Here is a 24,926-nt window from a genome sequence, read left to right as displayed (position 1 = left end):
AAAACTGAAGTACTGTGACCTACAATACTATGTCAGTTGCAGGTACAAAACATAGTGATTGTTATTTCTATACATCATTTATTTTGTAATATGAATTTTCAGGGAAAGAGGCCTGTTTCCCTTAAACCGTTCACTCCATGATGAGAACTACCATGAGATTCTTTCCTCAACTTTTCAATTTCTCCCATGGGGTTAAAGTTTAACAGCTCTTTTTCTGTAGCCCACTGTGCTCCTCTTCATTGCCACCCATTTGCTTTTCGGTCTCGAGCTGCGTTTGCACAGGCTTTTCAATTTTTGCTGGAGATAAGGACCACTACGCAGCCCCACAGGGTGAGCTCCTGCCCCCCCAGCTCCAAAGACGCCCAGGTAGCAGACGTACGGCTACAGGTGCTGGCACTGACCCTAAGCATGGTCAGGGACTCCGTGGCATAGCAGATGTGCCTAATTCTGCGGATGTGGCCCTCTGCCTAGACTGCCTCCATCCCTAGTGGCGAGCTGAAACCAACCTACAAACCTTGGCATAGGGTGCCAGGTAATCCAGAGCCGTGATGTGCAATCGAAACTTATGGGTCTTAGTGAATTTTCCGAAGCACGTTCCCAACGACACCAGCTTGTCACCGGAGATATTGGCGGCCAACTTCAAAATCTTCTCACTGAAGGGATAGGGCAAGAGGAGGTGAGGGAGTACGGTGGGACGCAGGCCCGCACCCGCTCCACGCTGCCTACCTGGCCCCGCGCCGCCTCACCTCACGTAGTACACCCGGTCGTTGTGCAGCCTGAAACAGTAGGTGCCGTCGGGCCTGTCGACTAGCAGCTGAAGATTCTCCCCGATGCTGAGAGCAAAATGAGGACTGGAGACCGCGCCCGGACTCGTCCACACACCGCGCCCCACGCCCTACCCACGCCCCTCCCCGCCAACCACACACTCCCTCTTCTCCAGCGCTCTTACTATTTTGCTATCTTCTCAAACATTACTCGGGTCTCCTCTTCAGTCAGCGGCCGCATTTTCCCGCTGGGTTGGAACGCCGGATCCTCGTGCCTCAGTTAGCGGAAACGGAAGCCCAGCTGCCAGCCGCTCCTTGGCAACCCCAAAGCCGGCCTCTCTAGCTGCTTTCTAATAGTTCCCCACGCTAGCGCCCCGTAATCTGGAGGACTCTCGGGAAAAGAAAGCCGGCCTGACGAGAAACCATAGAGACTGGAAGTGAGCCCCAGCCGCTTCCGCTTCTAGATTAGATAGTCAGCGCCCTCCCTGGACGGGAGAGGAAGTGACGCTGTTGCCGAAAAGATGGCGGCGACGGCGACGATTCCATCTTCAACTACGGTCTCGGCCACGACGACAGCCACCGCGGCTGCTCTCGGGGAGGTGGAGGATGAAGGGCTCCTGGCGTCGCTGTTCCGGGACCGCTTCCCGGAGGCCCAGTGGCGGGAGCGGCCTGACGTGGGACGCTATCTCAGGGAGTTGAGTGGCTCAGGACTGGAGCGGCTGCGGCGGGAGCCCGAGCGCCTGGCCGAGGAGCGAGCGCAGCTGCTGCAGCAGACGCGCGACTTGGCCTTCGCCAACTACAAGACCTTCATCCGCGGCGCCGAGTGCACTGAGCGCATCCACCGTCTCTTTGGGGATGTGGAGGAGTCGCTCGGCCGCCTGCTCGACCGCTTGCCCAGCTTCCAACAGAGCTGCAGGTGCGGCGGGCCCGGAGCTAGAGGGGCTTTTAATAACTGTAATAGTTGTCTTTATGATGATAGGAATACTTAACACTTAGAGCTTACTATATGCCAGCTTCTCCTCTGAGCATTTTATTAATCCTTTTAAGCATCACAGCAGCCCTCGAGGTACGTACGCCATTCCCATTTTGTGTATAAGGAAATTGAGACCGCCCTAGGATGTTCCTAAGTCAGAACTGGAACCCAGCAGCACGCCCCTCTTATAGGGCTGTTGTGAGCACTAAATGGAATGCATACAAAGCTCTTATCATTGGGTCTGACATATCATAATTAACACCCTACAACTGTCAGTTTAATATATGTGCATATTTACGTAAACATACACACATCACACATACACACAACACACATGTACATACAACAGCTTGGATGAGAGATATCTGAAACAAAACTTTCACTGACAGGAGACTGACAAGAAAATCTCATTTGGGAGCAGTAATAATTCTCAAAAAACCCACAAAAACTCCACCAAACTTCCTTTTTGAACCATATTCTGCCTCTCTCCATCATTATCCCTAATTCTGCTTTCCAGCCTTGCATGAGAAAAGTGTTTTCTTTAGAGTCTTTCAGTATTTGAGAATAGCTTTCATATTCTTCCAGTCGTCTAGAATAGAGAAGGGGCTTCACAAAGCAGGCCTCTGCAGTTACAAAGAAGAAAGGGGGACTGTAGCAGGAACTAAGGTTGGACAATAGCAGAGAAGATTAAGAGGCTGAGGGAACTTGGGGGTTAGGTTGTAGTTCAAAGCTACTTGGGGCAAATAAGAACAGCCGTTATTAAAGGAACATTTACTCCATATCAGATTCTGTGTTAAATGGTTTATGCCCATCAGCTCATTTAATCCTCACATCCTTATGAGGTGGGTCATAGTACTATTTTACCAATGAAGAAAGAGTTCAGAGAGACTTAAGTACCTTGCCATGACTTGTTAAGTGGCATGCTGCTACTGCTGCTGCTAAGTCGCTTCAGTCGTGTCCGACTGTGTGACCCCCATATACGGCAGCCCACCAAGGCTCCCCCGTCCCTGGGATTCTCCAGGCAAGAACACTGGAGTGGGTTGCCATTTCCTTCTCCAATGCATGAAAGTGAAAAGTGAAAGTAAAGTCGCTTAGTCGTGTCCGACTCTTAGCGACCCCATGGACTGCAGCCTACCAGGCTCCTCCGTCCATGGGATTTTCCAGGCAAGAGTAGTTAAGTGGCATATCTGGATTCAAATCTTTTTTTTCTTTAATCACTTACTAGTTGTGTGATCTTAGACAAGTTGCTTAAAATCTTTGGGATAAAAGTACCTGATGAGTTTGGTGTAAAGATTAAATCAGATTAATCGTCTAGCTTAGTGTCAGTTCATAGTAAGTGCTTGGTAACTGGATGCAGAGCGGTGAACCGCCAGATGTTCTCCTGACTGTTACTAGGAATTTTGTGAAAGAGGCTGAGGAGATCAGTTCCAATCGCCGGATGAACACCCTGACTCTAAACCGGCACACGGAAATCCTGGAGATCCTGGAGATCCCTCAGCTCATGGACACCTGTGTCCGGAACAGCTATTATGAAGAGGCCCTGGAGCTGGCAGCCTACGTACGCCGACTAGAAAGGAAATACTCCTCCATCCCTGTCATCCAGGTAGCCAACTTGCCCAGAGAAGACTCAAACTTGTGTTCTTATAGTCAGTAACTCTGTGGTCATCACTGACCCTTTAGGCAGAAACCCTGGGGAAACTTCTTGCATGTTTCACATCAGTTACTGCAAGGCAGGCAGGCTTGATCATAGATTCATTATTCAGTCAGCTGATAAATATTACCCATGTGCCAGGCAGTGATCTAGGTGCTGGGGAAGTAGTGTGAACAAAGACAAGGCTGTGGCTCTTGTGACTATAAGCTGTTAACTGGCAAATAGATAATATCCTTTCAGATAGTGAAATACACCAGGGAGTGGGGTAGAAGACTAGGTGGGTTGCTCCAGGAAGAGTGGTCAGAAAAGGCTTTTCTGGAGAAGTAACATTTAAGCTGAGACCCAGATGATGAGAATCCAGCCACATGATGATGTGGGGAGAGACCAAACCAGAACGTGTCTGACAAAGTATAGCAGGCTAAGGAGAGAAGAAGTTGGAGTGTTTAGAAGTAAAAAAGACAGCCATTCTGGCTGGTCTGCAGTGAGCAAGGGGAAAGCATTAGGATGCAGGTGAGGGCAGGAGAACCAGGCAGGGCCTGTAGGCCACAATGAACCAAACCTTTGTTGGTGAGCCTGGATGCATCAGTTTTAGGAGGTCCATCTCATACGTCAGGACAGCAGTGGGAATGTTGGTTGGCAATATTCAGGGCTAATAGAATGGGTTCCAGGGAGTGTCTTCCCCAGCGTACTGACTCACCCCGTGTTGTCAGGGCATTGTGAATGAAGTGCGCCAGTCCATGCAGCTGATGCTGAGCCAGCTGATCCAACAACTGAGGACCAGCATCCAGCTCCCTGCCTGCCTCCGTGTCATTGGCTTTCTACGGCAAATGGATGTCTTCACTGAGGCTGAGCTGAGGGTCAAGTTTCTTCAGGCCCGAGATGCTTGGCTCCGTTCCATCCTGACTGCCATCCCCAATGATGATCCCTATTTCCACATCACAAAAACCATCGAGGCCTGCCGTGTCCATCTGTTCGATATTATCACCCAGTACCGTGCCATCTTCTCAGACGAGGACCCTCTGCTGCCTCCTGCCATGGGTGAGCACATGGTGAATGAGAGTGCCATTTTCCACGGCTGGGTGCTGCAGAAAGTCTCACAGTTCCTGCAGGTGCTGGAGACTGACCTTAACCGAGGGATTGGCAGTCGTCTGGACTCTCTGCTGGGCCAGTGCATGTACTTTGGGCTGTCCTTCAGTCGAGTAGGGGCTGATTTCCGGGGTCAGTTGGCACCTGTTTTCCAGCAGGTGGCTATCAGCACTTTCCAGAAAGCAATTCAGGAGGCCGTCGAGAAGTTCCAGGATGAAATGAACTCTTACACCCTCATCTCGACTCCAGCTGTCCTGGGCAGCAGTACCCTGCCGGCTGCCGCTCCAGTCACTCAGCCAGGGACCCTGCAGCCGCCCATGGTGCTCTTAGATTTCCCGCCCCTTGCCTGCTTCCTCAACAACATTCTGGTCGCCTTCAATGATCTACGCCTCTGCTGCCCTGTGGCCCTGGCGCAGGATGTGACCAGGGCCCTGGAGGACGCCCTTGACAAGGTGAGCGCAGGCTATTGGCTCTCTACTGGGGCCTCCTTTTTTTTTTTGCGGGGGGCGGTAGCAGGCTTTAGTTACAGGTGGCCAGACTTTTGTAACACACCAGTCTGTGTGACAGGGTGCCTGCTGACTTAGGTTTAGTGTGGTTTTAGAGGTTTTTCTAGTTGAAAAGGTCTGGTTAGTCCTCCTTCATGAAGTGGCTCACCTGTAGTAATTTTTCAGTATGTATTGGTTTTCTGTTGCTGCATGACAAACTCACACAAACATAGCAGCTTAAAACAACACATATTTATCATGTGTCAGTTTCTGTGGGTCAGGAGTCCAGGCACAGTATAACTGGGTTGAGCTTCTGCTCACGAGGTTGTAATCGAGGTGTTGGCCCGACTGTGGACTCCTCTGGGGCTTGTGATCCCCTCCTTTCAGGTTCATTCACAGTGGCATATTCCTGTTCCTTACAGTTGTAGGACTGAGGCCCTCAACTCCTGGAGACCATCCCACTCCATGAGCAGTTCAGTTTTTGATTGTTCAGGGCCAGTGGGAGCACATTTCTCCTGCTTGAGTCTCTTCCTCAGCCCTCTTTTGAAGAGGTTCATCTAATTAAGTCAGGCCCACCCAGGATAACTTCCTTTTTCATTAATTCACAGTCAGCCGATTTGGGATGTTAATGAAAACTGCAGAATCCTTCACCTTTGCCATATCCTATTGGTTCTGCCTGCGCTCAAGGAGGAAGAGAAAACACAAAGGAGTGGGTACCAGGAGGTGGGGATCACAAGAGCCGTCTTAGAATTCCGTCTAATATAAGTAACATTACTGATCCTACTAATTTCCGAGTATGGTGCACGTCTTTAAGCATTACATCTTTAGATGTTGAGGTGCTTCTTACAGTTGATGGCATCCTCTAGTCCCTGTCAGCCAGGTGGCAGTTGTGACGTGCTTGCATTGAGTCTTTCTGCTGATGTCCTCCTGTAAGAAACAGCAAGCAAGCATGAGCAATGAGGCTTTTTAGGGTCAGTGAAATTCAGATAATAGTAATTAGCTAGTACCCATCTAGAGCTTAGCTCATGTCACATAGTTCATCACACTTTATACATATTTGGCCTTTATCCTCACAATTCTATGAGGTTAGGTCCTTCTGCTGGCTCTGCTCTATAGATGAGCGAACTGTCAGACACAGAGGGCTTAAGCAATCGCTTAGAGGCCACAGAAGCACTGAGTGCACAGCTGGAACTAGAGCCCAGAACATCCAGCACCAGAGGCTCTTTGTTATTTACTTGTTTGTCTGGCGGAACATTGCAGCTTGTGACCAGGGATTGAACCCAGGCCCTCGGCAGTGAAAGCACAGATTTCTAACCACTGAAGCACCAGGCAGTTTCCCAGAGTCTCTGTTCTTAACCCTGTCACCGTGACACCTGTCTGTAATGTTAGCTAGGCTTGCTCTGTTATTTGTATGTGGAAATAATGAATGTTCTTTGTATGTGGTAATTATGTTCTTTTCCAGCTCTGTTTTTCCTCCTCCTTTACAATTTTCTAGTGGTTCTAGCATTTTGGAACTTTAGAGGCCTTACTCAGTAAAACCTTTTATGGTATTGCTGGTATTTTCCTGGATCCATCAGCGTTCTAGTCCATCTCCCATGGGAGCCAAAAATGATGTATTCTGTGTATTTCATGATGTTCCTGCACTGGAATTGGAAACTGCGCCAATAATGAAACTAGTTGAGTAAGGAATACATCATTGAAGTGACAGAATTGTGAAGACTGATCACAGTTGTGAATTTAAACAAGATAATGATGTACTGTTTGGAAGGAGTGCTCTTTCAGAAAACTTGAGGGCTGCACATCTTTGTCACTGCTGATGGGGATAGATTAACAGGTAATTGGTGGTGCCCTTTTCTCCTAGGTAACTAAAGTAATCCTGGCCTTCCATCGTGCAGAAGAGGCTGCCTTCAGCAGTGGGGAGCAAGAGCTCTTTGTCCAGTTCTGCACTGTCTTCCTGGAAGACCTTGTTCCTTATTTAAATCGCTGTCTCCAAGTCCTTTTTCCTCCAGCTCAGATCGCACAGACCTTAGGTAAGAGAATGGAGAAGAAAAGATTTTTAAAACTATTTTATTGACATAATTCACATACTAAGTAATTCACCAATTTTTAAAATTAAGAGTTTTTAGTAAAAATGTACAGAGGTGTGCAACCATTGCTACCATCTAACTTTAGAACATTTCCATCACCCCAAAGATCCCTGGTGTTCATTTGTGGTCATTCCCCAATCTCACCCTTAGCCCCTGGCAGCTACTAACCTACTTTCTGTTGCAATAGATTCTCCCTTTCTGGACATTTCTTTTTTTTTTTTTTTGGACATTTCTTATCAATAGACTCATTCAGTATGTTTATATCTGGCTAAATGAAAGAAGCCAATCACAAGAAACCACAATGTATGATTCCATTGCCATGAAATGTTTATAGACGGTGTTTATGAAGTATTTTTTTGTAATTTGCCTTCGTATCCCTTTGTCCACTGTCTGTGTGGTGAAGGGCATGCGGGAGGGCAGTGGGCAGTGGTCCCACCAGCAGAGTGGCTGCTCTTGGCTCCCCCAGCTTCTCCTTGGCCCTGTCCGGGGAAGCCGGTGCCTGCCTAGGCTCTCCTGGGACTATCTTTCGCCATCCGCCCTGCACTGTGCTGTTCCGATTACCTTCACAGTTTGGCTTTACGGCACAGCTCCCTGTCCCCTCTCACAAAGGTGATTTTTACCGCACCGAAATGTGGTAACTGTGTTCGTTACTCCCTGTAAGTGTTTTGGGATTTTTTCCCTTGTGACACATCAATATTTAAACTTATTAAAAGTTTTTTTTCACTTATGTTCTTTACCTTCTGGGTCAGGCATTCCACCCACTCAGCTCTCCAAGTACGGAAACCTGGGGCACGTGAACGTCAGCGTCGTCCAGGAGCCTCTGGCCTTTATCCTGCCCAAGAGAGAGCCGGTCTTCTGTCTGGACAAGGAGCTAGTCCCCGAGCTCCCGGCTCCAGCGCCAGCACTGCCCCCCGAGGCGCCGAGCCCGGAGCCCGTCAGCCCCGCTGTCCCTGACGCGGGGCAAGAGGAGTTGGAGTCCGCGGGGCCCCCGCAGGCCGACGAGCCTAGTGCGGGTATCTGACAGGCGCTGCCTGCCCCCAAGGCCGACGTGGCGGGTCCCCGGGCGCGGGGCGGGGGAGGTCACGCAGCCCTGGTGGGAACGGGTGTTGCCGCGCGTGGGAGAGGCTGCAAAAGGCGTAATTCAGGAGAGAACCCCCAATACTGTAAAGCAACCATATTCCAATTAAATTTAAAAAATAGTGAACCTCTTGGCTATTCTTGTAAATGCTTGGTTAAACTGTCAGAAACGGGACTTAACAAGGCTGAAAGACGCCGCGGAGAGGCAGGCTGCGTACAGGGAGCGGCGCCGGCGCTCCCGGAAGGCGCACGGAAACTTCACTTCCCGGCGTCCCTGACGGCGAAGCCTCGGCTACGGGGGCCGACGAGGGACGCGTCCAGGCGGGCGACTCTGCTCCACGCGCCATGGGTCAGCTGGGAGTTAGGCTGCTGCTGCGGTGGCTGCGGGCGCCGCGCTGCGTTGGGTCGGCCCTGCTGTGGGGAGAGCGGGTAGCGGTCGGCGGCGCCCGGACCTACAGCTCCACGCCCGCCCGGGATGAACTCCAGGGGCCGGCGCGCCGGCGCTCCTACTGGCGCTACGTGCGGCGTCTGGTGCGGGGAACGCTGGAGCCGCCATACCCGCACGTGTGCCAGGTCGGAGATCCGGCGCTGCGGGCCGTAGCGGCCCCGGTAGAGCCGGCGCAGCTGGCGGGACCCGAGCTGCAGCGGCTGGTGGAGCGGCTAGTGCAAGTGATGCGGCGCCGGCACTGCGTGGGCTTGAGCGCGCCGCAACTCGGGGTGCCGCTGCAGGTACTGGCGCTGGAGTTCCCCGAGGCGCTCTTCCGCGCTTGCGCGCCGCGTGTGCGCGAGGCCCGTCAGATGGAGCCCTTCCCCCTGCGCGTGTTCGTGAACCCCAGCCTGCGGGTGCTGGACAGCCGCCTGGTCACGTTCCCTGAGGGCTGCGAGAGTGTAGCTGGCTTCCTTGCTTGCGTGCCCCGCTTCCAGGCGGTGCAGATCTCAGGTGCGGAAAGGTGGGGTGCCTGGGGCGGCGACTGGGTGCCTGTGTGCTCCCCTTCAACCTGTGTAAGGCGGCGGGTTCGGATCCCACTAAAGAGTTTACACCAAGTTGCAGTTAAAGTGTAGACATGGTGATGGCTGATCTGGAGCCTACCGACATGAACAAAGAGCAGACCCTAGAGGACGAAATTCAGGACTGATGGGGCGGGGCAGGTGCTGTGGGAGCAGAGCCAGCTCAACTGGGGCACAGGGGTGGGGACTGGAAGGGGGGCCTGGCTCCGCTGTGAGCGCTCACCCCGTCCTCTACCCTGTTGTTCACCCTGTGTCTCTTTTCTCTCTCTCTCTCTCTCTCTCACATCTCTGCTGCTATTAGATCTGTCGTGGTGGCTTGGGAGAAGTGGAACCCAGCTTTGCCTAGCTCAGGGTGATAAGCCAGTACCTGTCTGTCATTCCACAGGATATTCTGCAGAATGGGATTCTCTGCTGGAGGGTTGGGATGGTGGTTCTTCTTGAGCAAGCCACTTGGGAAGATCATTTCTCATTTTAGCCCCATAGTGAGCCTAGCAACCCACCTGTCAGGATTGGGAACCTGGTTGAATACTTGGTAGAGTTAGAGTTCAGACTTCGTTTTGAGGATGGAGAGGGGCTGCCGTCTGCATTCCCTTCTGATGTTGCCTCTTGTAAACACAGCCGGGGGCAGGGAAAGTCTCAGTAGGTTGAGAATGACGGAGTTCCAGCATGTCCTCACGCAGGCTGTACCTTCCTTTGCAGGGTTGGACCCTAGAGGAGAGCAGGTGGTGTGGCAGGCAAGTGGGTGGGCAGCCCGTATCATCCAGCACGAGATGGACCACTTGCAGGGCTGCCTGTTCATTGACAAAATGGACAGCAAGACGTTTACAAACATCCACTGGATGGAGGTGAATGACTAACCAAGACACACACACTCCAGCTTTGAGCTGGGCACATCTTCCTTGCTGGACTTGGTGCTGGCTCTGCTCTGACAGAAGACAGCGGACTGCCAGAGCTACCAAATTGAGTTGGAGGAAGATGCTAAAAATGTGTACTCTGAAATGAGCTATGGACAATATATTGCTTTCAACTTGAGAAGAAAAATATCTCCCCTAAAAGAGTGGACATTTCCTGGCAATTTTGTATAGAGATGGGAGGTGAGGGGTGCAAATAAATAGCCACTCAGTAGATGTGATTTCAGAGGAGTGTAGCCATCTATTCCCCAAGCCAAGATTAGATAATGATGTAACCCCCAAACATCTGAAAGCTGTATTTAAAATGCAGACTAAGGTTGTGGTTGATCGTCTTCACCAATTTCTTATGTTACAGAGGGTCTATGTGTGTTACTCGCAGATACCAGTTTGCCTGTGGAAGTAAAACACAGGGCAGAATATCTCCAGTTCAATGACAGTATTAACGTAACTGAGTAGTCATACATTTTTCAAGGTTCAGATATAGTTTAGGTCTCGGGCTTTTGCTTTCCACCTTTAACAGGCCTGGGGAAGATTTTTCTGCTGAGATCTCTTAGGTTGCTGGTACGTGGCTTGTTCTTTGGGTGGAGGCCATGCAGCAGGGCTGGGAAAGGGGCAATACAGATTTCCCCATGATCTGAAAGAACATTCTGATGAAGTCTTTCCTAAGCTGAAATAGCATACATAGAAGAAGCAGTTACCTTAGGACACATCATGCTAACAGATGCTCACAGACACAGTTCAGAGCGCTGGCGGCCTGACGCTGAGAGGCTGAGTGCAGCTCCTGGGGAAGGAGCTTGGTGGTGTCCCCTGGCTGCTCTGAGTGTTGCTGCTTCTGTTAAGAGCTTGCTGCAAAACAGAAGCTGAATGCTGTTTTAGCTTTTGCCTTTTTTTGTAAAAGTGAAAGTCCTCTTCAAGTTTCTTTCCATTTGAAAACAGATACTAATGTAGGTCTTTCATAAAAGTGAAGCAGTGCAAAGTGGTTTCAACAAGTGGGGACTGCCTGTAGTTGAGAAGAAGCAATGAGCCTCCTGTCACAGTCGGGGCAGAAACAGAAAGCAGAACTTCTGCTTCCTCGTCACCACACTTACTCTGAAAAAATAAAGCAGCATCATGGTGACCGCAGTTTTAGCTTTAAGATTCTGTCAGAGCTTTGTCAAGAGGTGAAAGAACTCATTTTTATGTTGAGTTTTGCCATGCAGGTACTCTTACCGAAGTCCTCCAACATCCAAGTACAGGTATAGTAAGAAGTCCAGTAAGCTGTTTATAGAGAAAATGTATCTTAAATGGTAGTTAATGAAACGACCCAGGAAAGACCCACTCTCCCCAGGTGCTTTCTCTAAACAGCCAAGTCTGGGGGTGCGTGAGGCCAAGCAAGCCAGCCGAGTCTGGCTTTGTGTCCATCACACTTCAGGGAGGAGCAGGGCCTGGCGCTGCCCTGAGGTGAGGACAGACTCAGCCCTCTCAGAATCTGTAGTAAGCTCTCATTTATACTGAAAACATGGCTCCATAGGAAAATTAGGATTCAGTGAGCTTCCTTTCCCTTGCAGGATCGTATTAAAACATTCTGAAGGTTCCTTACAGGCCCTGAGGTTAACAGTCCTTAATCATGCCTCTGTTACACAGATTGGTAGTATCTGCTGGACGCTTCCTGACTTAAGGCCCAAAAGTCAATGACTTCTCAATGTGGACCTCGGGGAAAGCCTGAGATTCTGTTACTGACAATAGATTAGATTTATGGTTGTAATAAACAAGGATGGATTTGATCAATTAACCCTAGACAGTACAACCCAAAGACAACAAATCCTTGCCTTTACGAGGAAGAAACTCTTCCACCTTGGGCAGATACATCAGCTGCAAGACCACACACGTGATTCAGCACCTTGAGCTAATGAAAGTTTTAGAAGTCAGCTTCCACAGAGTAAATCAATGTAGGCAGAGGGTTAAGAATGGAATCCCCAGGTAGGGAGGAAGTGAATTTCAGAGTAAGTGCTTAGGGAGGGAAGTTCTCTGCACTTATTAGCCATGTTGAGCATCACCACTGTGCCAGTCTCAGCAGCGAACAAAACATGTGTTTGCCCATCACTCAGGGGAGAGAGAGAAGTGGGAAGGCAGAACAGCTGTGATGAGAACTGTGACGATGAACCCCAGCAGCCCTCTGGTAACCCCTGTGACTTGCCAATGCATTCAAGCAGCAGCAAGAAGGAAGCAGGTTGAAAAAAAAAAAAAAGGCAAGGGCCTTCTGATTTAAATAAAGGTAACGAAATACAACTGACTACAATGACGCAGTACAGGGAGGGGGTGGCCAGTTAGTTTTTGAATGGTATTTTCAAATGGTAACTGGTGGCCGAGGGTCCATAACTAATTAATCAGGAACATGATGTGGAAACTCTCCAGCAAGTGACACAGCTCCCGTGACCCAGCACAGCACCATCTGGAGGCCTGCTGATGCTCCAGGTAATGAGAGCGGGGCTGACCCACTGCACTGGAGAGGAGCACTGAGCCTAAGCCTTCAAGGAACGGAGCAAAAGCTGGCTCAATTCAGCAGAAACCCCTACCCAGATCAAAGAAACCCCACGGTGCAATGCTAACCACATCAAGAGGCGGCCACGTCTCATCGGTCGTGGGCCATTCTGGTTGGAGATACTGAGGACTGGGAGGGGGAGGAGAGCTAGAGCAACCGGATGCCAGGCTGCTCCTGCTGCCCCTCAGACGGTACCCCCAGGCCTGCCACCAGCTCTGGAGCCGTGGCTGCCCCACTACCAGGAATCACAAACTCAAGGGGCCCCCAAGCTGGACAGGAAATGCCACGGGGTGAGGCAGCCCGGGTGGGGCGGGTGAGCCGGAGGGCACAGTCCCTACGCAGAAGGCAGATCCTGCATGCGCGGCCAGGGTTTCCCTAACCTGCTTCAGAAGCCAGGGATCTCAATTTTTGTCAGCTCTTGACTTTTAAATGTTGGCAGCAGACCAAACCAAAGCACAACCGCAGGCTGTGTCTAGACCACAGCCCTCTCTGCTTGCAGCCTCTCATCTGGAGGTTGAACAAGAACTGCCCAGGTCCCTGAAACACACCCACCACTTCCAAGGCCTTGGGGGAACAAACGTCCCCTGGGAGAAGAGGCCCGGAACTGCAGCTGCTGGTGACATTCCTGTTTACTTGCAGCTCCGCTGAAGAGAAGAGAGCAGAGACCAGAGGGTCTCTCTAGGGGAAGCAAGTGTGGCCTTCAAGGAGCCCGACAGGAGTCAAAGATGAGATCGCTCTCAGGTGGCTCAAGAAACGAAAAGGGTTTATTAGCCCGCTTCCAGGATAGGGACCCAGCGCAGAAGCTGGGATCAGTGTTCTCACATTCAGAGGGATTAGAAAAAGGCAGCAGTGACACCTGCCTGACTGCCTTCCCTCAGTCTGTTCTACAAGCTTTGTGCTCACAAAAACCATCCTCTCCTCTTGCAGCGAGGACACAGGGCCCGGAGGGAGCGAATGGCTTGGCTCTACTTGTGGCCCTTACAGGCAGAGTCTGGGCTGGGGACTCCGGGCAACAGCCATTCTCTTCATATGGAGCAATACTTGGATCTGGACGGGAGGAGCAGTGGGGGGCGCTGGGCAGCTGTTCCGAAGGGCCACTGCGCCAACCCCAAGGCCGGGGGCCGCTCCCACTCCCTGACACCTTGGGCAGGTTTTGAATTTATAAACAAGTCAAAAATCCAAGCAGCATTAATTTAGGGGAACAAAGAATGGTTTAAAAAAAAAACCATGGGAGGGGGGCAGGACAAGGAGATGGTGAGCATCCAGAAGAGGACGAGGAGGAGGAAGCAGGAAGAGCCAGGACCCCCCAGGTACCGAATGTGCTTCTGCGGCTCCGTGGCGGGGAGGCCCTTCCTTCCTGCTCCCCCACTGACGGCCGGTCAGCAGGGGGACGCTGCAGTGGCCTTGGGACGAGCGCGGGAGCTCTGTGTGGCCACTGACCTGGGGAGTACTGTGGATTGACCCCAATCAACCTCCCACCTTCACCATCAGGCAAGTGAAGAAGCTTTTAACTCTCCTGTCCAAAGTCCTCTGAGAATTTCTTCACTTTCAGGAGGTCTTCTGCATTCACAGTGGGCCGAGTGGTGGCCAAAGACCGGAGCATGTCCGACTGCAAAGAGAAGTGCGGGCAGGTGAGGGGGGCTGGGCTCCAGGCCCAGCTGTCTCAGCCACACGCAGTCCAGGGTGGGAAGAGAGGTGGGAAGAGCCCTGCCTCGGAGGTCACCCCCAAGTCCCAAATGCAGAACCTGGCTTCTGCCCGCAGGCCTCCTGGGGCAACCCATGACATTCCTAGACAGCCTACTTCTGGTTGAGGGAATCTTAAGTCCCTGTTATCTCTTAACTCCTGTGAGAAGCTCTTTGTAAGTGCACGCCCACCACACCAGGCCCCGTGATCTTGCCTGACACCGCCTCACAGCACAGGCAAGACCACTGGCAAGGCTGAGATAAGGAGAGGCCAGGAGCAGTGAGCTGAGTGGCTGCCTGTCCAACTGCACCAGATCAACAGGGCTGAAGACAGTTATCGGTTCCTTCTGGGTTAGGAGGCCAACCCCAAAGGTACCAAAGCAGCAGTCCTCACCTGGCCTTTACTCTTCCTGTTGAAGAAGATACAATTCTAACACTACGGCCTCCAGCCTGGGTCCCCACTGAGTCTGGTGTAAGGAGCACCAGCTCCTCAGAGCCCCAGAGACCATTCTGTCTAGGAGGAGCCACAACAGCCCAGAACACGGAAGGGGAGGAGCAGATTTTATTCTTGGATCCAAACCCCCAGGTTCTTGGGCTCTCTGTAGTCCTCTCTCCCAGCCAGCCACTTACCATGCAGACTACAGGCTCTAGCAGTTTGTCACCAGGGACATCCATCCAAGTCATCTCCATGGCCCCTGGGTCCCCCGGCGAGCATGGGGTCAGGAGGTCATCGATCATAATGCTAGGGTTGGTGCGGGAAGGGCCACAGACCTGAAACCAAACAGGAGCCTGACTGGCTGGAGGGGCTGCCCCTTGGCAATCGGGGCAGGATACCTCGGGTTTCTGAGCCCTGAGGAGAAGGTGACAGCGTGATGTGGACGAAGGCCTGGGTTTCTAGATCAGCAGTCTGATCTGAGTGATGGGCTCCTTCAAACTCTTGGGCCCTGGGAGCCTGGGTGGCTCCAAATCTGATTTCAGAGGTTTGCGATCAGCATGCTGTTCTAATTGTTGTTCTCCAGAACTGCAATCTGTGACCCAAAGGTCTAGAAAGCTTCCTTTCCTCATCAACTCCATCAAATCTCACCATGAACGCAGTGATGTCAAAAGTGTTTTTCCAACCAAAGGCTGCCTGCTCCGTTGGCAACATTTCCCAAGTATCTCCAGGGCTCAACGCTTACGTCCTTCAACTCCTGACTCGGTTCACCCAGGGCGCCCCATCCATTAAGAGTGCAACCTACCCATACCCCCTCCAAATCGCAGAACACCAGCCCTCCCTCCCTTGCCCTGTTTCCCCCATCATCCTCTAAGAAAGGAGTCTTTGCTGTCTGTCTCCCCACTAGAAACGAGGCTCCTGTAAGGGCTTCCGTCTGCTGTGGTCACAGGTGTCGCCCCAACACCCAGAGCGGAGCCAGCAGTGCCCGCAGTGACCCTGACAGACGTCTACCGTGTGAATGCAGTTCCTCTTCGTGGTGTGCCGTTTTGTGGCCCTTGCTTTCAGACACACAGCAGGGTCCAGGGCTGACGCAGGGGGCGGAGGTGGTGGTCACGGCGCCCTGTCCTCTGGCATCACCCGATTTGAGGTGGTCGCCCTCAAGCCAGCATTGCAGGGGTGATGGGAGCAGGTACAGCCCAGGCCCCTGAAGGCCGAGAACTCACCACGCACTTAACCTCAGCTCCCAAGATGCACTGTCACCCAAGCAGCCAGAGAGCCAACATCCCCTTTCCTGTGACACTTTCTAAGCGGCTCCTTGTGGGCCCGCTCACCTTTTTGAAGTGTGTTGCCGACTGCACTTTCCTCACGGGCTGCATGAGGGAGTCCCGCACAATGACGCTGATGTCTGCGCCCGAGTAGCCTTCCGTCTTCCGGGCCAGCTCGTGGATGTTGGCGTCTGTGAGGTTGTGAGGAGTGCTTCCCAGATGCAATCGGAACATCTGGGCGCGGGCAGCCTCCTCCGGCAATGGGATATAAATTCGCTTTTCAAACCTAGAGAGCCAAGCACACAGCAGGACTTGAGAGTGGAAGGCGGGACGGTCTCAGTGGAGGGCTCGGGGACCCTCCAGAAGCCGGCCTCACTAAGGGCTCTGCAGACTCGGAGAAGCCGCCAGAGAAACAGGGTCCAGCTACATGCCTGCTGCCAGCTGCAGGCTGACCACAGCTGGAGACAGACCTCGGCCCTGGGCTCCTCCAGGGAAGACTCACCTCCTTCTAATGGCCGAGTCCAACACCCATGGGATGTTTGTGGCACCTAGCACCAGAGTCCCATCATTGTTGTTCCCCACCCCTGTGGACAAAGGGAAACACAGACACTGACTCAGCACCTGCCAGGCTCATTCAGGACCTGGGGGGGAGGACCTCGGGGGCTCTGTCTCCTGAACTGGAGCTGTCCCCTGATCCCCCCGGCAGGGCCCTGGCAAGCCTTCCTGGGGTACAAGCCCTACAGCCCTGCCAGCTTCGGGAAGGGTGGAGAGGTGGCTGGCCAACGCCTCAATGAGAAGGAGCTAAGAACTGCTTCTCTGCTAGCCCCTCCACTGTAAGGGCAGTCAGATTCAGCCATAGCTAAATTAAAGCCCGGGGCTGGCTTCAGGTGGGGCGAGGAGTGGGGAGGGGACCGGGGACTGGCACACACCCTGCATCTGGACTAGGAACTCCGTTTTGATCCTGCGGGCAGCCTCGCTCTCATTCTCGTTGCGGGATCCGCAGAGCGAATCCACCTCGTCGATGAAGATGATGGAGGGCTTGTGCTGCCGGGCCAGCTCGAACAGATTCTTGACTAGCCTGTGAGGGGAGACACGGGTGGTATCCCGGCCCAGCCCGGGTCCCTGGCACCACCCACCTCCTGCCCTTCCCTCGGAGAGGCTGAGTCGACAGAAAAACAGTGGTAACAAGTCCTCGGGCAGCCCCGCACTGGGAGAAAGTGCAAGCCTCAGCATCAGTCTCAAATCCGGCAGCCCCGTTCATTAGCTCTGGATGGAGGACAAGTCCCTTCCCCTTCCTCTCAGCCTCAGTCTCCTCATCTGCAAAATGGGAGCCAGTGTGGAGAATGAGTTAACTGTATGAAGTCCCCAGTGGAGGACACTTAGCTGAAACCCAGTTACTGTGAGTGCCTCTCCGAAAAGTGGATTCATGGCTCCCAAGTCACCTTCCAGTCTCGGCTGGCTCTGTCAGGACAGCATCCCACCTGACAAGCTAGCAAGATACCCCTCTCCCGGCGCCTCTGGGAGGCGAGTCCAAGAGCCGGGAAGCCGGACCACGAGCAGCCACTGCAGCTGCCGTGGGAGCGGAGCCTGGCGGTGGACTCACTTCTCGCTCTCCCCCAGCCACTTAGACATCAAGTCTGAGGAGGACACAGAGAAGAAGGTGGAGTTGTTGGCCTCCGTCGCCACTGCTTTGGCCAGGTAGGATTTCCCGGTGCCGGGCGGTCCGAAGAGGAGTATCCCCCGCCAAGGGGTGCGCTTGCCTATGAGAAAGAATGGACTCGAGTGAGCTTCTTCCTGACTGGGGAAAGGGAGAGAAAAAAGCAGAGGGGCCGGAGTCACGGTAAACACAGCCAGGAATAAAAAGCTCTAGAAGACGACTTTGCTGTAGAAGCAGAGGAGTCAAGGCAACTAGATCACCCGCTGAGAGCTTGGTCCTGGCCTGGGCTCCTGACCCCCGAGACCAGCAAAGTGACGCTGGCTGGCGCAGGACGCCCTGCCTACCACTGGAACGATTCGAAGTTCTAGTCACGAAAGTGCCTCTGACATGAAGAGAAGCCAAGGAGTAGGTGACCTCAGTGAGCTGGCCCTGGACCCTCCCTTGACGGAGAGCACTCAGGAGGGCCAGGGCCTCGCCTGCTAGGGGCGAAGGGAGCCGAGTTGCCACCTACCCCTTGGATGCCTGCATCGGGGGGCCCTGAGCTGGCGCTCTCAGAAGCCTGACTTTTGTGCACTGGGGCCTAAAGTGGCTTAACTCTTACCTGTGAACAAGTGCGGGAATTTAATTGGCAAAATGACAGCTTCTTTGAGGGCCTCCTTGGCTCCCTCCAGCCCGGCCACGTCATTCCACCGGATGTTGGGCTTCTCCATCACGACAGCACCTGCAGGACCAAGACAGAGCCTTCGACCTGGAGCCTGACCCATCTGGGGGTCCCTGCCACACCCACCTCCCACCACCATGGGCCTCAAACTTCTTACCCATCAGCTGCTCTTGCAATTTCTTTTTCTCTGGATTATCTCCTTCACTGTCACTATCGCTGCTGGGAAAGGAGACAAAAGACAACTGGCTGGAGTGAGAGGCAGCTAGCAAGAAGGTTCAGAGTACGAGGCCAGGCTCTGACGGCCAGCCTGGTGCTGAGCAGACACTTTCCCTGCTCGACAGTGGTTGAGAGGTCCGCACGCAAGGCACCCCAAGGATGTCGGGGCTGCATATTGTCAGCGATCCTCTCTGGAACCTCCAGGAAACACTCTCCTCACGCACCCTCACTTCTTCACGAGGGGCAGAGAACTGAGATGTGTGCGCTCCCATGAAGGCCAGTGAGGGCCCTGTGCTCCGGCAAGCACTGGGAGCTGCTCCTGGCTTTTCACAGGGACTCGCAGTGGGACACTATGTGGCTGTGCCTCCAGGGCCAAGCCCGACCGGGACACATCATGTGTCATCCTTAGAACTCTTCCAAGCCCCTGGGCCGGTCCTTTCAACCCAGGAGCAGAGCTTCCCCGCTCGGGGAAGAGCTGACACATCACCTTTCTTTCTCCTACTCCACCACCTCTGGGCTGCACACCCTCCTTTCACCTCCAGGACATCACTGGCCTTTGTGCTCAAACCACAGATGTGAGGTGATAGGCTGTGGAGGGAACGCTGGCTTTAGAGCCCAAAACAGAGCCCCCAGGTCTGGGTCCAGACCCCATCAAGTAACAGCTCTGTGACCGTGGCCACCCCTGAACCTCTCTGAGCCTGCTGCTGTCCATCACGTGATGATGAGAACCTCTGATAACACAGCGGGCACTTATTTGATCCTTACTGCGCTCCAATCTCTCTTCTCCGGGCTTTTCCTGCATCATCTCATTTGCTCCTTAGAGCAACACTGGGAGGGAAGTCCCACTACCTTCCTCCTCCTACAGATGAGGAACCTGCAGGCCCAGCAGGGTCATGGCGCTTGTCCAGAGTCACACGACTAGGAAGTGGCAGCGCCAGGCTGGATCCTGACAGTCTGGCTGCAGAGTCCAGGGCTGACTCCCTGCCCTGCCCACAGCTTTTCCATCCAGATCTAGTGAGACAACGGATGTATGTTTCCTGTAAAGGGCTCGGTGAAGGCAGCTGCAGGCATCATCTCTATTACAAGTAGAATTCCCCAAAGGACAGCACCAAGATGACGGCGACACAGGAAACGGACCCTGCTCGAGGGGGTGCTGGCCCCCGCTGGGTCCTCCACTCCTCGGTACTCACCCCTTACTCTCGCTTTGATTTTCTTTGACTGGCTTCTTGCCATGCTTCTCTTTGTTTCGTAAGTAATCCTTCAGCTTCTCCGCCCGGTCCAGGTACTGCATGCACTTGGCTCGAATGCTCTCCTTGGCCTTGTCGCTGTGCGCCTCATCTGCAGAAGGGGACCACGGAGGGGCCCCTGTGAGCACCGTGTGCCTGCCCTCCTCTCACGGGGGCTCTGAGGCTAGGCAGGACCCTGTGGGGGACTCACATTTGATAGCGTGCAGGAAGTACTCCACGGCATGCTGGTAGAGCCGGAGCGCCTCCTCGTAATTCTTGGCTTTATCCTCTTCTGTGGCTTTTGTCACCAGATCAATGGCTTTCTGGAAAGGCAAAACACACAACCCAGTGCTTCCCACGAGATCCAGAAAGCCCCTGGGTTCCGGGCAGCAGGAGTACACTGATAAGAGATATTGCCAGGCCCGGGAATCCATCAGCTGCAGACCTTTATGTTGGCCTGCTTGTCCAACATCAACTAGAAAGGCCTTGAAAGGAAGCTTTAAAAGACAGCTGTCCCGCTTCACAATACACTCATACAGTTAAAAGTAACTGCCTTCTCAGTCAAGCGGAAGCCTGATCAAGTATCTCAGGTTAGGGTTCAAAAGGAGAGTTCACTTTCTAGAAAGAGAAATAGAGCTGGACTGAGAGCCTGCAACAGGGCAAACAGCAAAACCAACTGATTGCTGCGCTGTTCAGATGGAGGCCAGAAACTGCCCTTGACCCTGTGGGCCAGAAAGGACCCAGCCAGCTAGGAAAGTCCTTCATCAACCCGAGAGTTTTATGATATGGACTTAAAGGGATCTCTACTTTTTTGTATTAGCTCAACTCACTTCTCGAGGCTGAAAAGAGAAGACTTTCCCTAAAGTTGATTCCTAGGGAAGGGATGCTTAGCCACATGACTCAATACATGGATACCTCCAGGAAGAAAAGTGCCTGCTTACTTCAAAGGCATCTATGCGCTGCCAGTGGTGGGGAGCTTCCAGACCCTCCTAAGAACTCTGCAAGAGTGTCTTTGTGAACCTCCTAAATCCTGTAGGCCTGTGCTCTGGACTGAACTGAAAGCCTGCTGGATCTCTCAGGCAGCTGCCCTACACCTACACATCCAGTTTTAGAAACCATGGCTTCACCAAGCTGGGAAGCACTACCAGAATTATCCTCCTCAAACAGACAGCACTAGACAGCAGGCAGGCAGAAACCACTGGCCACACAGCGAACAATAAGCCTCCTGACTAGCTCTTGGCAGGGCCCAGGGCCTCTGTGCAGCCCTTTCTCATCTGAAAGTAAGAAGTCTCAGAAAAACACAGAGAGCTCTACAGAACTAACAGACTGGGACAGGTCAGGCCAGGTTGATGTTACACAAGCTCACCAGCTTGAAGAGCTGGGGAAAGGCTACTGTTTTCTAGCCTCAGCGCCCTACACTCCTTACAAACAGATAATGGCTGGGAGCCCTGAACCTTCCTGGATGATCAGCTTAGACACAGACTTCATGTGTTTACTGTCCTCCACGAGGCTGCCCTTCAGACAGACATGAAACGGGGCGCTCCTGTCACCAGGGGCTTTGCATCTCCAGAACACACCCCCAGGTCCTTGGACTTTTCCACTCTACACACTTTTTTGGGTCTTTTTGGAAAGGGGGGCAGGGTTCAGAGCGATACTCTAGGAATGCTCTGCTTCTCAGGTGGCAAAGCAGGCCCACCCCCTCCCTCCTTCTAGATCCTCAGTGCACCTCAGAGCACAGTCACTGTTTCTGGCAACCATATATAGTTTTTCACATACAAGAGGCCTGAGCTGCAATTTAGAGTCAAACAGTTTTGCTTAACAGGAGGCAAAGGTGACAAAACTGTCAGCTCTGTGGAATCTCTAGTAACAGGTGTGGCAGAGGATAAGGATGAAAGAAAAGGTAACAAAGACATGCTAACAGGTGGCAAACTTTCCATAAAGGACCAGAATGTAAATATTTTAGGCTCTCCTGCCGTATAATAGTAGTAGTATAATAGTAGTTTCGACTACTCAACCCTGCCTTTGTAGCCCCAAGGCAACCAGAGATAATACGTAAATGAAATGAGCAGGGATGGGTTCCAATAAAACTTTACAGACACTGGAATTTCAATTTCATGACTGTCACATATCATGAAATATCCCTTTTTCCACACACTTAAAAATGTAAAAACCGGGGCTTCCATGGTGGCTCAGTGGTTAAGGAAGCCACCTGCCAATGCAGGAGACCCCTGATCCAGGAAGGTCTCACATGCGATGGGCACCACAACTCCTGAGTCGGTGCCCTGCAGCCTGGGAGCCACTACTGCAGCCCTCGCACCCTAGAGTCTGTGCCCTGCGACAGCAGCAGCCACCACAATGAGAAGCCTGGGCCCTGCAACCAGAGGAGCACCTGCTCTCTGCAACTAGAGAAAACCCCACACAGCAATCAAGACCCAGGATAGCCAAAAAATGAAATAAATTTCTTTTTTAAAAGTGAAAGAACCCATCACACAGGATCACATATTATTGATATATAATTCTATTTATATGAAATGCTCAGATCAGACAAAGGCTTAGGGACAGAGAATGGATTAGTGGTTGCCTAGGGTTGGGAGAAATAGACATTTGGGGGGTGGAGAATTGTGACTGCTAAAGGAGGTAGCATTTCCTTCTGGAGTGATGAAAGTGTTCTAAAAGTGATTGTGATGATGACTGTACAACTCTGAATATACTGTGAAAGTCGCTCAGTCGTGTCCAACTTTGTGACTCCATGGACTATATGGTCCATGGAATTCTCCAGGCCAGAACACTGGAGTGGGTAGCCTTTTCCTTCTCCAGGGGATCTTCCCAACCCAGGGTTCAAAACCCATGTTTCCTGCATTGCAGGCGGATTCTTTACTGGCTGAGCCACAAGGGAAGCCCAAGAATACTGGAGTGGGTAGCCTACCCCTTCTCCAGTGGATCTTCCCGACCCAGGAATTGAACTGGGGTCTTCTGCATTGCAGGGGGATTCTTTACCAACTGAGCTATCAGGGAAGCCTCTGAATATACTAAAAGCACTGAACACTTTAAATGGGTGAATTGTATGGCATGTGAGTTATATCTTAATAAACCTTTCCTTTAAAAAAAAAAAAAAAGGAAAAGGCATTCTTAGCTCACAAGCCCTGGGAAGGTGAGATCTGCAAGCCATGTTGGTCCACCCCTGTGATAACAGCTTCCACTGGTGGCTGTTAAGGTTTGACTCTGGACACCAGCAAATTCCTGGCCTAGAACCCACTGTATTCCATGCCTCTGTTCCCCTCTTTCTCTCCACCTGGAGTAACTATCCCTCCCTCAGCTGCTGGTATCTGCCATCCCCCCATTCTTTGATTAGGACCCAAATGCCTCTTCTTCCTCGACCTCTTGCCCAACTCCCCCAAGCACTGTACCTGTCACCACTTAATGAGCACTTAATATGTAGCTGACACTGTGTTAAGAATGCTTCACCTGAATCACTCGATCTAGAGCCACTATCACGACAACCCTACAGGGCATTACCCCATTTCACTGACAGGGAACCCGAGGCTCCAAGATCCGCTAACGAGCCCAAGGTCACATGCTAGTGAGTGGCAGAACCAAGATTCAAGCTCAGGTCTGAGACAAGAAGAGCGCTTTCCTGTTTTCCGGCCGACCTAGGGCCAGCAGCACCTGGAGGACGGGTCAGTCATGCATCCAGGTGGCGCCACCCCAGTACCACCCGACGCGATCCAAGGAATGAATGAAGGGTCTTAGGCCGAGTAGAGGAAACTGGAGACCGGGGAAGGAACGGGGGTCTGTTCGAAGGGAGGCAGGAGGAGAACGAGGGAGGTCCAGCAGACTGACCGCGGACCCGAGCTTCCCGGGCGTCGCTTGTGAGGCCCGGGTGAGGCTGATCCCCAAGGCGGCTCCGGGTCGCCAGCTACACACAGCGACCTCGGGGCTCGGCCCGGTCTAGCGGGCCGGGCATTCTAAACGCGAAGCGACCCACGGTTCAGAGCGCGAGAAAAGAGAAACGGGCACAGAACGACGGGGCGAGGGCGCGAGGCCGTGGCTAGGAGGAGGCCGCCCGCTCGCCCGCAGGCCCCGCCGCGCCTCCTTCGGCCTCCGTAAGCCGGGCTGGGCCGCGCCGAGGTACCTGGAGGGTTGGCGTTGTCATTTCATCTCCTGGGTCTGCCCCACACCCCGCGGCGCTGCTTGCGGCCTCGGTCCTGCCCCGGGAGCCGAGGAGCTGGTCCGGCGTGGAGAACCCGATGGGTCGGCGCTGGGCGCGGGCAGGGCGGCCGCTCGCAGCCGGAGCGGAGTCCGAGGGCGAGCGAGGAGGGCGGCCCAGAGCGGCCGGGCCAGAGCCGCGCGGCTGCCCCCCGGCGGCCACGGCCGGCACTGCAGGCCGCCGCTCTCAGCCGAGGCTGTGGGACCAGGGCGTGAGCCAAGGGGCGTGTCGGGGGCGGGGCGGGACTGGGGCCCCCCGAGGGGGCGGGGCCAGAACCGGACCGGAATGAAATCATCAAGTCCAGAATCCCACTTGGAATAAAACATCTATTGGCAAAAAAAAACCAAAAAACAAAAAACTATTGGGTAGGTTTTTCTCTCACAATAAGCCTGCCTTCTCAGAGCTTTGGGTTCCTGATGTTTAATAATACTAATAATATTAATAATAATACTAATAATAATTAGTATCCGCCTTGTCTGCCTTTTGGAGGAAATGAATGAGCGAGCTAACGTAAACAGTGTACCCCACACTGGGTCTTAGACCCTGGTTACTGTTATTAAGATGTCAGTGGCTCTGTCTAAAGCCAGTTCTGTTTTCCTTTATATTCTTTTCTCCCTAGGAAAGTGATTTTCTTAGGTCTCCAAAGCTGGGGGCTCTACCCAGGAGATCTTAAGCATAGCAGATTGGTTATTAAGAGAAGCGCTGCGTGTTTAAAAACCAAAGGAAGAATCCACTAAAGAAAGCTAGCCGATGGAAATGGGACCAAAGCCTAGGTGGATGGATTGACTGCAGACAGTAAAGTGGGAGCGGAGAAGATAGATGCCTACCTAGGCTGGACAGAAGATAACAACAAGTTGGGAGAGTACCTTTGATGGCTTCTGTTTCCTTGGTGAATTAGAAGAAAAGAGAATCTGCTGTTAGAGGGAGAGAAGGTGGAAGGCTTGGGGTTTGAGGAGAGTAAGGATGGTTTGAAATCATTTCAAATGAACAAAGCTGGTTAAGGGTGGCAACTATA

General features: G+C 52.7%; 3 protein-coding genes across 11 annotated transcripts in view; 1 reads left to right on the top strand and 2 right to left on the bottom strand.

Moving 5' to 3' along the window:
• Positions 1-1,136, bottom strand: part of NIP7 (nucleolar pre-rRNA processing protein NIP7) — a 66,641-nt gene extending 65,505 nt beyond the window's left edge. For 5 of the 6 annotated variants that reach the window (XR_010661688.1, XM_065925653.1, XM_065925649.1 and 2 more), the window contains exons 1-3: positions 950-1,136; positions 747-833; positions 515-653 (exon numbers count right to left, since the gene is read on the bottom strand). Coding sequence is in view for 5 of the 6 variants with exons in the window: in XM_065925653.1 (XP_065781725.1) it covers positions 515-653; positions 747-833; positions 950-1,005 (282 nt within the window). In the remaining variant the exon portion in view is untranslated. The remainder of the gene's footprint in view (positions 1-514; positions 654-746; positions 834-949) is intronic. The other variant, XM_065925652.1, reaches the window with a different exon arrangement.
• A 25-nt stretch (positions 1,137-1,161) lies between these two features.
• Positions 1,162-12,213, top strand: COG8 (component of oligomeric golgi complex 8). Of its 3 annotated transcripts, XM_065925639.1 has the most exons (6): positions 1,162-1,680; positions 3,133-3,340; positions 4,099-4,926; positions 6,821-6,989; positions 7,796-7,969; positions 9,831-12,213. In XM_065925639.1, the coding sequence occupies exons 1-6, from the start codon at positions 1,286-1,288 to the stop codon at positions 9,986-9,988; spliced, it is 1,932 nt and encodes a 643-aa protein (XP_065781711.1). In that variant the 5' UTR covers positions 1,162-1,285; the 3' UTR covers positions 9,989-12,213. The 3 variants fall into 3 exon arrangements, with proteins under 3 accessions (XP_065781711.1, XP_065781710.1, XP_065781712.1); XM_065925638.1 differs by lacking the exon at positions 9,831-12,213 and having other exon boundaries at positions 7,796-8,067; XM_065925640.1 differs by lacking the exons at positions 6,821-6,989; positions 7,796-7,969.
• Positions 12,214-13,309: 1,096 nt separating this feature from the next.
• On the bottom strand, positions 13,310-24,027 carry VPS4A (vacuolar protein sorting 4 homolog A). Of its 2 annotated transcripts, none has more exons than XM_065925645.1 (11): positions 23,837-24,027; positions 19,916-20,027; positions 19,669-19,816; positions 18,420-18,481; positions 18,203-18,322; positions 17,548-17,704; positions 16,874-17,022; positions 16,447-16,528; positions 16,011-16,230; positions 14,877-15,017; positions 13,310-14,172 (listed from the first exon to the last, which is right to left on the bottom strand). In XM_065925645.1, exons 1-11 carry the CDS (start codon positions 23,855-23,857, stop codon positions 14,071-14,073), a joined length of 1,314 nt encoding a protein of 437 aa, XP_065781717.1. In that variant the 5' UTR covers positions 23,858-24,027; the 3' UTR covers positions 13,310-14,070. The 2 variants fall into 2 exon arrangements, with proteins under 2 accessions (XP_065781717.1, XP_065781718.1); XM_065925646.1 differs by having other exon boundaries at positions 18,420-18,478.
• Between the last annotated feature and the right edge of the window lie 899 nt (positions 24,028-24,926).

Source organism: Muntiacus reevesi, chromosome 2 (assembly GCF_963930625.1).
Source record: "Muntiacus reevesi chromosome 2, mMunRee1.1, whole genome shotgun sequence".
Classification (NCBI taxonomy): domain Eukaryota; kingdom Metazoa; phylum Chordata; class Mammalia; order Artiodactyla; family Cervidae; genus Muntiacus; species Muntiacus reevesi.
Note: the sequence above shows the minus strand (reverse complement) of the source record. Positions and strands in the feature narration are given on the sequence as shown.